This window comes from Manis javanica, chromosome 5, assembly GCF_040802235.1.
Source record: "Manis javanica isolate MJ-LG chromosome 5, MJ_LKY, whole genome shotgun sequence".
Classification (NCBI taxonomy): domain Eukaryota; kingdom Metazoa; phylum Chordata; class Mammalia; order Pholidota; family Manidae; genus Manis; species Manis javanica.
In genome coordinates, this window is record NC_133160.1 from 28700166 (window position 1) to 28714217 (window position 14052).

General features: G+C 40.6%; 1 protein-coding gene across 7 annotated transcripts in view; it reads left to right on the forward strand.

The window, feature by feature from the left end:
• PTPRA (protein tyrosine phosphatase receptor type A) overlaps positions 1-14052 on the forward strand; it is a 258722-nt gene that overhangs the window by 206012 nt on the left and 38658 nt on the right. For 5 of the 7 annotated variants that reach the window (XM_037017449.2, XM_037017447.2, XM_073236844.1 and 2 more), the window contains 3 exons: positions 803-876; positions 1066-1202; positions 13542-13632. In XM_037017449.2, coding sequence (XP_036873344.1) covers positions 803-876; positions 1066-1202; positions 13542-13632 — 302 coding nt within the window. Of the gene's footprint in view, positions 1-802; positions 877-1065; positions 1203-9321; positions 9416-13541; positions 13633-14052 lie in introns of all 7 variants that reach the window. The other 2 variants (XM_037017452.2, XM_037017453.2) reach the window with 1 other exon arrangement.

Sequence of the window (14052 nt, forward strand, 5' to 3'; positions counted from 1 at the left end):
CCAGTGCAGATTAAATAAAGGCCTATTTTATTTCTATTGGGGGGTTATCTCCACAGCTGTGTAGGACCCCTGACCATGGCATACTGAACTGAAGCACATGAGTTACAGTGTTCCCCTTTCTGACTTTTCTTTTGGGGTCCTCTACATACTAGTACTCAAACAGGGAGCAAAAGTAAAACCCAAGGGAAAGAGGGAGGTGCATTTGTTCTCTTCCTGCTGAAGTTACTGCCCTAACAAATTTTGGGTTAAACTCAACCCTCATTTTTGGCTTAAGCTGCTTCTGTAGTAATAAAAAGAGGGGAACCTCATGCACTCCTACAATTTGTCCTGTGTCTCCACCATTCTGCAGGAGACTTGTAGCCAGACCTGTGCCCACCCAGTCTGAAGCTCTGGGCTTCTGCCTGGTTGTACCACAGAAAAACCAGAAATTTTGTTTGATATGGATATTCTTATCTCCCCTCACTGTATTCCACCCACTCATTCCTTTTCCACCTGGTTGAGCTGTGGTCTCCAGTGAGTGCTGAATCTGGAGCTACACAGAGGAGCCGTATGAACCAGAATATACTTTTGGTGTTATCTGGGTTAGATCTTAGGGTGCTGAGGGTGAGCAGGAGCATCCTGAAGCACTCAGTCACCATGGAATAGAGGTGCCTCAGCACGTGCAGGGCCAGTCTCTCAAAGAGCCTGTTTATTTGGTAAATGAGATTTAGAAAGGCTGGCTTGATTAGTGAAAGTACAAAGCCAATGATTGGTCTCTCCTGCTTCTGTGCTTCATTTATCACTGTGAACATTTTCTCATTAGGTTTAAGAAATACAAGCAAGCTGGGAGCCATTCTAATTCTTTCCGCTTATCAAATGGCCGCACTGAGGATGTGGGTAAGGCACCCTGTAATGACATGGGGAATCTTCATGGAGGAGAGAATCAAGAAAGTAGGGGTTTCCCCATCCTAAAAGGGGGCAAAAAAAAGACTTGGAGATTACAGCCCTAGTTCTTAGAGGCCTGGTCCATGGGACAGAGTTGGGTCCCCTGAGCACCTGACCAACCTTCCCCTTTGTATACTGCAGAACCCCAGAGTGTGCCACTCCTGGCCAGGTCTCCAAGCACCAACAGGAAGTATCCGCCCCTCCCCGTGGACAAGCTGGAAGAGGAGATTAACCGGAGAATGGCTGATGATAATAAGCTCTTCAGAGAGGAATTCAACGTGAGTTCTTTGCTGAGGCTGGTGTTGTCAGCAGGGAGGAAGGCAGACCTAATAAGGGCAGGCCTTTTGAATCATGGGATAGAAAACAGGTTTCTGTGGGTTAAGACATGAGAATTTTCTTTTAATTTGCCCATAATAAAAAGAGGTGAGAAACTTTTTAACAAGGTTATCTGACTCCTTTTATATGACCATGAACAGGAAGTGAAAAAAAAATTGCCTCACCTCTCTCATCTCTACCCATCCATCCATCCATTCATCATCTCATCTGTTACTATGTTTAAAAAGTACTTATCAAGCATCTAATAAATGTGCTAGGTTCCAGGGATTTGGTGGTGAGCAAAAACAGACCCAGTTCCCATACTCAGGAAATTCACTGTTCAGTAGGGCAACCCCATAAATGAGAACAAAAATAACTATCAGTTCAAACAACAGCTTAGGACATGAGGGACTGTATAGTTATAGGACACTATATGAAGAGATGGCCTTTTAGCATCTAGCACAGGGCCCAAAGAGTTCGTAAGTAGACAATATAGGAGTAGATTAGTATGAAAAATGGAGACTATGGCAGACTGCAGAGCCCAGGCCTCATGTTGGTATTTAGATTTGTATTTTTTGTAACTCTCTCAACAGAACAAGTTTGTGAATCTACCATTTGGTGATCCCAGCCCACCAGTTCTGATCCTAAGTCAGAACTTCCTTGAGGAAATGATGTTTTAATTGAGACCTAATCATACACAAGGGCACTAGGAAAGGGGGCTGGGAAACTTTTCAGGTACTGGAAATAGCAGGAGCACTATCAGTAGTGTAGGTGAGGGAGGGAAGGACACAGGCAACAAATAAAGAAGGGCTTTGTGCCACCAAAGGGCAGAGACTCAAGGGAGTAGTAAGAAATGAAACTGTGGAAGAAGACTGGGCTAGACTGTAGGACTTAGGGATTGTGATGAGAGAAGTGGAAAGCCATGGACCAACCAGACTTGTATTTTGAAAAAATGACTGGCTGCTGTAGAGGGAGTAACCTGTGAGGAGAACAGAATGGATGTATGGGGTACATTAAGGGTTGCAACAGTTAAGACCAGAAGTGTTAATATGTTGACCTAAGATGATAATGATAGGGAGAGGAGAATGGATTTGAGGATACAGAGCAACAGTTCCAGAGTGGGCCAATTCATCTACTTGGACATTACTAAACTATCAGTCTCCTTCATACCTTTCCACGCAGCCATGTGTCAGCTTTGTCTCTTAGTCTGGCTCACCTCATGATGCCAAAATGGCTGCCCCCATTTTAAGTGCCACATGGAGGTATAACAATGTCCAGTGGGAAAAGGATAACTGTTTCTTCCTGTAGGTCTCCTTTTATCAGTGAGGAAAACTTTCTCAAAAGCTTCTAGAGACTCCCTTATCACATGCTCCTTCTTAAACCAGTAATAAGCAAGGGAGAAATAGGCTGGCTGAGGCCAATCCTGATTATTCCTGTGTCATGCAGGGGTTAGACAGAGAAACCCACAAAACGGGTGCTCTGGTAGCAAGGAGGGAAGAAGGAATGGTTATTGGGTAGGCGGATCACCACTCATAACTGTACTACCACTGGAGGATTTAGGGGAGATGGAGAGTAATATGGTCAGATTTGCCCTAGCTGCAATGAGGACAATAGATGGGAGGGAGGCAGGACTTGAAGCAGGAAGGAGACTATTTATCAGGCAAGAGTTAATGGAATACCTTGAATCCTTTTTCTGGCTGTTGGCAAAACAGTGCCAATTAATGTTTATTGTGATTGGGAGCATTTACCTCATCCCAGAAGATAGCACCCCTGCCTCAGCACTGTAGCTATATCTCCAGTAGACACTCTACTGTTTTATAATCATTAGTGCTGCTTCTGGGTAATGGGGTATGTGACCCCATGGCCATAGCTCTTAGTTTGGAGGTAATATTCCCTGAGATGCCATGGTAGTGCATTCTAGTAAGTCCCCGGGTGAGGATGGTGTTCCTAAAGACTTGGTAGGCAAATTCAGACAGATGTTGTGGTAAGAGCCAGTTGCTGTGCTACCATGGCTCAATGGGCCGGCACTAGAGAACCACAGCTCTGGGTTTCTAGTGGGGACTGCTGTCTGGCTAGCATATGCATAGAACTTAAATATCTCCCATCTCATTCCAGTTACCTGCTACCCAGGGATTGGCTTAAATCCTGGCCTCCAGTGAGGTAGTGTGATACTTGCTTGAGTTTCCGCTCACTTGAAGGATTTCTCTTTTATACTCATTCAGAGCCCTTCCTTAAGTAGATTATCCCATAGTAGTCTACTTCTAGAATGGACTAGCATGTCTTACAGAGCCATTTGTACTAGGCTGGACTTTTTTCTTCTTCTATCAACTGTTGATATCATTGGGAAGTCAGAGGTGACTACTGAAGGAGTGAGTGTGAGGCAAGCGTTCTGTACATATCACTTCCAGTTAGTGGTGGAATTCTATGGAAATGTCCAAATTTATGGCTTATTAAATCACATAGTTCTTAGTTTATAATGGGTTATTGAAGTCATTTGGCTTATCTAGTGTCCCATAATCAAGCTTACAGTCTCTGCAAGAGCCAGTGTTAAGCCAAGAACATGATTTTGCTGACAGGTTTGTAGTGTTGTCCTCAAATCCTAGGATTTTTCATTATGATTGTACTGCTCAGCCTTAACCACAGACACTTATGGCCCTATAGCATCTACCAGAGACAGTTTCTCTGTGGTCTGGATCAGTGGCCTTCTCTTTTCAGATCACTTAGTAAATGAATCAGAACAGGATAATAGCATGTGGTATATGCTGTCTCCAAAATCCAAAATGTCCCGGCAGGCATCACTTCTTCTTAGCAGAGGAGGGGGATACATGTCAAGGAGCAGCAACTTGTCCTTTACATCAAAGGAGATAACCTGACATGCTGCAGGCCTTTGACTTTTAGAAAACTAGGCTGAGGTGGCAGGCCACTCAATTTTTATTTTTATGTCTAGCATGTACATTTAAGATACATAGCATCCTGCTCTTCAAGACCTGTCATCTTGATGTCATTAATGTAGTTGTTAGGGTAATACCCTGTGAAACACTGAGACAAAATCCCAGTGAACTAGATCACAGCAGGGAGTGGTCAAGATGATTTATCACTGAGGCTGCTCCTGCCATGAGAAAGGGAAACTGCTCCATGTAGTCTTTGTGTACCGTAACGGAAAAAACATACACTTGCCTCATTTAGCACTGTATTTCAGGTACCAGGGGTTATGTTAATCTGTAGAGAGGAGAATGCATCTGGGAAAGTAACTGCATATTTGCAGCTCCACGTGATTTGCGTATTATGACCTACTGCCATTCTTCAAAACTGTCAATCATTTGTGTTAGTCTTTCTGGTAGCTTGCCTGGAGGATAGTGGGAAGTATCAGAATAGCTCATATTTAATACTACTGAGCACTCACTTCATGCCACCACTGAACTCAGACATGTAAATGGATTATCTCTTCATTATCCTGCAACTTTTAAGTCTTCTGAAGCACTTAGGGTCTCTGTCACTCACCTAGGGACTTAGCCTTTTGGTAAAGAGAGATTACTGCTCCAGCAGCTTGCACTTGCTCTTGCTTCTGTAGTGAGCCTTATCCAAAAGGTTAAGGTATTCTGCCTCTTGCTGTAGATAGCTATTTCAGCAGTACACTGGGAAAATAGGCAGTCCTTACATAAGGCCAGACTCCTATTACCTGGTCTGCAAAGGCTCCATTCTAGCTAGCATGAAATAGTGGCATTTGGGATTCCTAGGAATTAGTGAGCTCAAAGCCAGAACCAGGTAGACCCCAAAAGGTGTATTACCCTTTACCTGGTAGAGTTAACCATGGTAAATGGCTATAGATTCTTAAGGAAAGATGAGGAGGAAGTTTCATGGTATATGAATGGTGATGTGCTGTGGCAGGGTTGTTCCTTACATGTGCCCATCATTGAAGAGTTCTAGTGAACTGACCCAGGCCTGGAAGTTGGATGACAAGGGCCCTTTCCCTAACATGGCAGTCTTGTCAGGCCCTCACAACTGACCTGGGCTTGCTGCCTCCCATTTCCATTGTGAGAGCTTCACCCAGAGATGTCTGAGCCCTGGTGACTGTGGCCTCTGAAGCTCCTTCCATCCCCCCAAGATCAAGAATCTCATGTTGAAGCCAGTCCTTTCCACCAGGAGCTCACTCTGATGAAGACAGGTAGGAAAGCACTTCTGAACGATTCCAGTGCTTTCCTTCCCAAGGTACACCCTCTAGCAAGTCATGTGCTGTGAATTCCATCAGGGACGTGGTGAAGGTATCAGTAGGAAGGTTGAGCCTGTTGGGTCATGGATAACACTGATCTCTGCATTGTGCCAAGCAAGGAGTTTCTGACTTTTCATTGTTGCACTGTTACCTAGCTGGATCCAGCATTCCTTCCAGGTTTCCACTGGCCACCCTAGCCCACCATTAGAACTGTGATCAGTTTCCTGAGCTGTCACACTGACCGCAGAAGTTCAGTTAACCATACCATAACTAGAAATTTGGCCTTATCCAAAAATTATGCTCTCCCCTCTTTGGTCTAACATCCACAAAATCTCTATCAGCTCTTCCTGCAGTTTTTAATAATTCAACTCAGTGAATTCTTGCAGTTTTCTCTAAGTATTAGCTCTTTGCTTTTCTATCTTGTTTATGTATTTTACTCTCCAGATCATGTTATGCTTGCATCCTGATTATCTGTGAGCAATGAGAGCTGAGTTATGGGGCAGTTTTTATCATGAAAGCAAGGTACAATAGAGAGCATAGTAGAGATTTTTAGAAGTTGGTTTTCTCCAACCCCTTCCTTTCAGCATCATTTCCATTGTCTCACGTAATGCCCTGTCTTTCACATGAGCAAACCAGGAAAGATGTGAATTCTATTGGCATTAACATTTAGCAACCAGAAAAATTCTAAAATCTTAACATTTGTTCGAGCAAAATACTGTAGTGCAGTCATAGAAAGGCCCTGAGTCTTGCACTGTCTTTGGAGATGAGCATTTGATAATAGAGTTGGGTTTTTTCTTGTTCTGTTTTCTAATGTTGTCAGAAGTAACCCTACTCCTTGGTTTCAATATTTCTCATCTTCTGTTAATTGGGACTCCCCCACCCCTTTACCACCAGCTGGAACTCATCTCAGGTGATTGCAAGCAGTACCTGAAATAACTGTTGTGCAGTTATGAACTGTTAGTGGCTTGTTCTTTCCCATCCTGAAAATTGGCTAAACAGTTCCTATTCCTTCATCTTCACGCAGGAATCAGGTTCACATCACCCACATTTCCCCCATCAGCCTCTCAACTGCAACTCTGATATTAAATTGCTAAGTCAGTTAAGGTCTTTTGCCCTTTCATTTAAAAATAAAAGAAGTCAACTCAATGAAATTAAGCAATAAAAAAACAAACAAACCCAAAGCCATCCATTGGGAAGACATAGGGGAAGCTGGCAGGATCCAAAATGAGGTAGACTACCAGCCCTTGGGCAGAGCAGGCCCTGTCATGGTGGCTCTGGAAGAGGAAGAATAACACAGAGGACCAACACACCAATTTGTGTCTCCTGTCAAAGAATAATATTCTTAGAGTCAGGAGGAAGAGGAAAACCTTTCTAAGCAAAACATGGTATTCAGAAGGCAGAATGGAATAGATTGAAAGATAGTAAGTATATTAAAATATTAAATGTCTCTATGAAATATAATTTCCAATAAGAAATTGGCCAATAGAAGAAACTGTCACAGGTAGAAAAAGAGTTCTCCATAATATATAAAGGGCTTCTACAAACCTGTGAGGAAAAAAGTATACATTGCAGTAGAACTAACATTGGTAGTTCACAGAAGAAAAACAAATGGTCTGTAAACATGAAAAGAAGTTCAACTATATGAAGTAATCAGGAAGTCCTGATTAATACAAACCATTATTTTGGGCCTGTTAGATTTAAAAATTTTAGAAGACTGATTTCAAGTATGGACAAAGATATGGGGATACAGGCACTTTTATACCCAGGGTGGGGAGGAGGGGTTAAATGGTATAGCACAGGAAGGAGGATTTGGCAGCATCAACCAAACTTTATTATGCTGTCTGACCTAACTTCTTGGACTCTTATCAGAAAACAAAATATATATTTGTACAACAATGTTCATCACAACATTATTTATAATAGCAAAGAAAATAAAATTAAAATCATATTTATCAAATGGCAGAATGGCTAAATGATTTCTTGCATCTATTTTTAAATTCTGTATTATCATTAAAATAATGTGTTGACAGAAAGATCTCCAAGTCATATTGTTATGGGAGAAAACACATTGCAGAGGACTATACATGGGATAATCCCCTTTTTAAAAAAAAGGTACATATGTGAGGGTGCTAACATATTTTTTAAAGTTTGGAAAAATACTGTGAACTGTGTGAGTAGCAGTTATTTCCAAAGGGGGTACGTAGAAGATAGGAGAGACATGCTAGGGAACTGTTTTCTACTGAGTTACTTGAGTTTCTTTTACAATAAGCTTATTCTTTTTATAACATCCTAGAAATAGTTTTTTTAATACAGTAACTAAAGTTAATGGAGCTTTGCTTTAGCATAATATTCATTATACTCTAATGGATACAAAAGCAGGTAGGATAAAGAGTTGATGTCCCCAAACTGAACTATGGCAGCAGTCTTGTGGTCAGGTCTCTATGAAAAGGAATACCACTGAATGGAAAGTTGTTCTGGAGAAAAATTGGGCCATTGGGAATGACAGCTGAAGGAACAATAGGCATAGGACATGACAGCTGTTTTCAGATATTTGACAGGCTAAAAGGAGAGTGTGTAGCATTTCTGTGAAACCCCACCACAGTTGAAAGTGGCTTTTGTCCTAGAATTATAGCTGGAACCTTTTTATTGATCAGTATTTGTCTTAGAAGGAAGCACTGAATTTGTTTAAAAACAGCACTTTGAAAAGCCATTTATTGAGGTCCCAAAAGCATACTCATGGTTTAAAAAACAAACAGAAAGATAACATTTAGGTAGTTCTTGAGAGGAAGGGGATGGGAGAGAGAGAGGAGAGGGAAAGAAGTGGAGCCAGTGAGATGGTCAAACTCTGTGCATTGTGAGATGTGACCCTCCCCCTTCACACACACACACACACACACACACACCTTGCTAAGGACCCTATATCTTTAGTTGAGAAAGCTTAATTCTTGGATTTCTGGGTGAAGAAGCATGTATGTGTAATCTGATGATGAGACTGTGTGGCAGCTGTTGAGGTAGAAGCAGAATAGCTAGCATCTACAATGATGAGTTGTTTACAAGTAAATGTATCAGAACCAAAAGTCTAGGAGAATTAGTAGGAACTGTGTCAAGGGCGTTGGAATTCAGTAGTCCAGGGAATTGAGGGCCCCAGGTTTCCAAGGGGCAGAGAAGGCGCCAGCTGACATCTGGGTTTTACACTAGTCAGTACAAGGGAAATGCAAAAGAAATTCTGTATCTAGGTGTTGGGTCCTTCTGAACAGAATTGTTCCAAGATGAGAAGAACTGCCTTGAAAGACAGTCGAACTCTATTAGATTCCGCATCATGGCAGAATGTTCAGGCACTGGTGACCATTAGGTGAGAGTATTTGAAAAGGGGATTCAAACTTAAAAGTGAGTAAGATTCAGTACTGTACTGGAGATCTTAGGCAGCACAGTAAGGCATGAAAAGAAATGAAAGGTATTAAGGATTGGAAAGGATAAACAAACATGGATTTTTCACCAAGGAAAATACTGTCCTAAGATAAATCCAAAGACTCATCAAATATATTACTAGAATTAATAAGTTATTTTAGTAAGGTTGTACAAAAACAGCATAAAAATTAATGTATTTCTATACATAAACCACAGTCAGAAAATCTAATAATTTTTAAAACATGCCATTTACAATAGCATCTAAAATGTACCAGGAATAAACTTAGCAAAATATTTACAAAATCTTTGGAGAAAATCATAAAAATGTTTGAAAACATTAAAGAAAAGCCTAAACTAGTTGAAGAGATTAGGTCAGTGGATTAGAAGGCTCAGTATTGTAAAGATGTCAATTCTCCCCAAACTGATACATAGATTCAATGCAATTCCAATAAAAATCCCAACAGGTTTTTTGTGGAACTTGACAAGCTGATTCTAAAATTTTTATGGAGGAGAAAAGATTCAAGAATAGCCAAGACATTCCTGAAGAAGAAGAACAAGGTGAGGAGACCTGCCTTACCAGATATAAACAGTTATTATAAAATAAAGTAATTAAGACAGTTTTGTATTGGCACTGGGATAGACGGATTGACCAATGGAATAAAATAGCCTCAAAGCATATTCATGTATAGGCGGAAACCTATTTATGACAGAAATGCTAGTGCAGTTGTTGTCTTCGCAACAAATAGTTCTCAGGCAGTTGGGTAACCCTGGTGGAATAAATGAAATTGAATTCTTGTCTGAGACCAAACAAAAACCAGTTTTGATGTAAACACTGAACTTTAAAGGACAAAATGATGAAACATAGAGACAATAGCATAGGAAAATATGCCTATGATTTCACAGTAAGAAAGGGTTTCTTAAGACTTAAAATGTTGGTAAAGAGAAAGATTGATCTACTTGACTGCATTAAAATGCAAAGCTTCTGTTTGTAAATAGATACCATAAAGAAAATGAAAGGGCAGGCCACAGACTTGGTAAAAAGATATTTGTTAACACTTACAACTGATAAAGGATGAGTATCCAGAATATGTAAAGAACTCCTACAAATTAATAAGAAAATAATCAGTGGAAAAATGGGGACAACACTTGACTAGGTACTACACAGAAGAGGAAACCCTGTTGACCAGTAAATTATGGAAAGATGGTGAACCTCATTAATAATCAAAGAAATGTAAATTAAACCTAGATTTGATACAGTTGAAGTCTGACAGTAGCAAATATTGACAAGGACCCAGAACAACTGGAACACTTTGCATTGCTGGTGGGAGTGTAGATTGATTTGGCATTCCCTGGTGAAGTTAAAGAGACTCATACCTGAAACTTGCACATGTGCACAAAGAAACATACAGATTAGTGCTCAAAGCAGAATTGTTGACTGTAAACAACCCAAATATTCAGTAGTAGAATGGATAAATAAATGTTGGTATAGTTTCAAAATGGAGCACTACAAGGTAGTTAAAGGGAATGATCTTCAGCTACACAAAACAACCTGGGTTTATCTTCAGAGCATAATGTTGGGCAAAAAAAGCAAGTAACCACTTGGTTATGATCCATTTTTATCCAAAAACAGACTGAACAATAAAAATATATTGTTCAAGGATACAAAATGTTGAGGCATACAAATAAATTAAAGCAAGGTAAAAATACACAGAAAATTCCACATTTACTTGTGAGAAGGAAAAGGATATGATGAGAAAGGGCCGAAAGAGAACTTCTAAGTTAAACTGGGTGATGGCAATCCTTTTGTATACACATAAAAAATGAAATTATTTTTAAAAATTGCATGTTTTTAAAAAATTACTTGGTATGTTAAGTTTTGCTTCGAGTAAAGGCTTAAGCAAGAACTGAAGTGGTCTTTGATGCCACCTAGTGTTTCTAGAGAATGTAACATAATCTTCTTGTTCAGCAGCTTCTACCTAGCTCTGTGTGCTAGGTTTTTCAAAGTAGGAACTGAAGGTAGTAGTTTCATCCCTTGTTTTCATCCCTGACCTAGGCTCTTCAGTCTGACCCTTTTCTTCTAAGACAATGTTCTCTTGGCAGGTCCTTTCTTTTCTCTTACCATACAATGGCTCCTGTTTCTTCCTAACTTTCCTTTTAGGAGCCTCAGCCTGGCAGGAGATGCAGCCTTTCTTCACTGTGACAGGGGCAGCTATGGGTGCTGACAGGACTGTGAGGTCATTGTCATTCCTGACCCTGAGGACTTTTTTCAAGAGTCTTGCTATTACTACCTCTGTTCTACATAATTTTAGACAAGGGATGTACAAGAAAATTAATGCCTCTGAATTAGTCATAAGGGCTTTAAAATCTTGTATCTCACCCTGCCCAGTGTGGAAACCTATGGAAATCTAGCCTATCTGGATGAAGAGAAAGCAGGCTATGGGCAGAAATTCCAGTCTAAGGTCTCTGTTCCATGTGTAAGAGTCCAACCCAGGAAACTCCTTTTTCCCCTTTGTGTATTGGCAGCATAGAGTCTAAAGAAATTGCCTCTCTCAGTAAAATAGCATGTAGAAACTCCAGGGTTTGAACTCAAAGGAAAATCTCTTGAGTAAGTGAAGGCAGATAGACTATGAGACACTGACCACCATTATCTAAGGGTCTTTCACTTTAATTTCTCATACCACTATCTTTCCAGTTCCTAGGAAATATAGTTGCTCCCTTAAAGCTTTTGCTTCCATCTGGCAAAATTTGTTCCTTTTAGGTTGGTATTTCCTTTATTTACTCATATATATATTTTTATTATCAAAGCTAGAATCCTGAGAGACCTTCATTCCTGTCTCTTTCTCTCCCCAATCTACCATCCCTCATTCCATCTCTAAATCAAGTGATTCTAACTTGGAATGTAGGTCAAGTGCATTTGTTTCCTTGAACCATCACATCATCTTTCCATGCTTTTATTCTTGCCTTCTGGTCCATATTCCTGTAGCCAGCATGGTTCTTCAACATGTAAATTGGATTGCAGTTTAAAAACCTTGAATGGTTTTCCTCATGCACTTAAAATAAAATTCTCAGTCCCTAGTCAAGGACCTACATGGAAATGTATGATCTGACCTTGCCAAGCTCATCTACTCCACTTCTTCTTGCTACCCCCACCAGCCACGCTTTCCACATAACACCCTCACTGGCCTTTCAGTTAGTTCCTCACACAAGGCAGGGCAGGTCTTTGGGAGATGCTGGTTTTGGTGCCTGGAATCCTACTTTCCACACTTATCTTCCTCATAGAGACCTATTCTTAGTCTAAATTTGGGTATTTGGGTATTTCTTGTGCTTTCTGATACTTTCTCTAATAGCATTCTGTTCTTTCATTGCATTTATCATGGTGTATAATTTTATCTTCTTTTGTTTAATGTTCATCTTTCACCCACAAGTCTGTATTGTCCATGAGATCAAGGACCTTATATGTTTGATTCAGCACTGTTTGCTCTGTGCCTAGCCAAGTACCTAATAGGTACACAATATATGTTTGTTGAAAGGATGAATGGAAAATAATACATGAACCATAATTTTCTTAACTGTTCCCCTACTGCTGAATACTAAGGTTGTTTTCAGTTTTGGGTCATTCTAAACAATGATGAAGTAAATAATTTGAACATAAAATTCTTATATCTTTAGGCTAGATCATCAGAAGTGGAGTTGCTAGGTCAAAGGGTATGAATATTTTTGAGGCTCATAAAACATTTCCAAATGATTTATCAGAATGGTTGTCCAGGATGGAATTTTAGGCTGCCTCCCTTTTTGCTTTCTTAGTTTTGAACATATAAGAAGAAAACAATTTAAATAATAAAGTTGAATTTCCCACACCTATAAAAACAATTTATTGAATGCTTATTCTGTGTCAGACATGAGATTATCTTACTTACTCCTTATGTAAGAGGTGGTATCCCAATTTTGCAGATGAGGAAACTTTGCTCTTAAAAAGTCAAACAGATATGCTCAAGCACACACAGTCCAGACTATCTCATGTCATGCCATTTGTGCTTACCCACATACTTCCCAGTGCTAGCTAATGTACATTTGCTCTAAAATGTACATTTGCTCTAAAACTGCCGCAGTCCGTCATCTCACCCAGACCCTCTGCCTCTTAACTGCTGCATCCACGTGAATGCCCCTCCCACCTCCCCGCCTGTCCTTGCTTCCTTACTGCGTTGAGTCTAGGCTGCCGTACTCCCGTGTCAGGCCCCTAGAGGGCACCTAACTCAGCTGACATTCTAGAGCTTTCCTGTCATTCACTCAAATGCATCTCATCTTTGCATGGTGGTTAACAGGAGTATAAATGGCCCATCCCTTCAGTTATGTCCCCCCTCCTGTTTATAGGGGTGGTCCATTCTGACCCAGCATTATGACAGGCACCTAACCACATCGTAATCATATAAAGAGCATGCCTGCACTTAGAGTAATAGGAAGGGTGTTTTGCCCCCCTGGGGATTCTTGATGTTAAATTCTAAGGAGCTTGCAGGCTCTGCAGAGGAGAGGTGTACTCTCTGTTTTGGGCTGCAAGTATTCACCTGGGCCCGTCTTTTTCTCCCAAGAAAAGACAAAACTTGCCAAGTCAGGGTATGGTGCAGCAGTTTGCATGTTTGGTGGTTATCCCTCTTAGTAACTCCTCTGATTTCTCTTAACCTTTCAGGCTCTCCCTGCTTGCCCTATCCAGGCTACCTGTGAAGCTGCCTCCAAGGAGGAAAACAAGGAAAAAAATCGATATGTAAACATCTTGCCTTGTGAGTGTAAGGTTTTTGGAATGTAACCTGAAATTGCATCTCTAGCCAGATTTTCTGAGGATGGGAAGAATCTTGCAGTTGATCATAGGAGGGTTGGTAATAAGAGTAGGGTCAAGCCTTGGGTTCCCAGGGCAACATAAAGTCATGTCAGGTGCTTGACTAGGATTTTTGTGGCAGGTCTTAAGTTTCTAAGTGATTAAGGAGAGCAGTTTCACCAGAAGACCAGATAAGATTACACAGTCATTGTGGTTTTTTTGGAGTGCTCATTGCAAAAACAATCCAATTCAGAGTTCTCTTCATGACCCCTTCCCAAAGTTAGCCATTGCTAATCATTGTTGATCTATAACAGATATTTATCTAGGCCAGTGGTCTCCAGAATGGAATATGCATAATCTAGTGGGATGCAGGAGTGAAATGTTT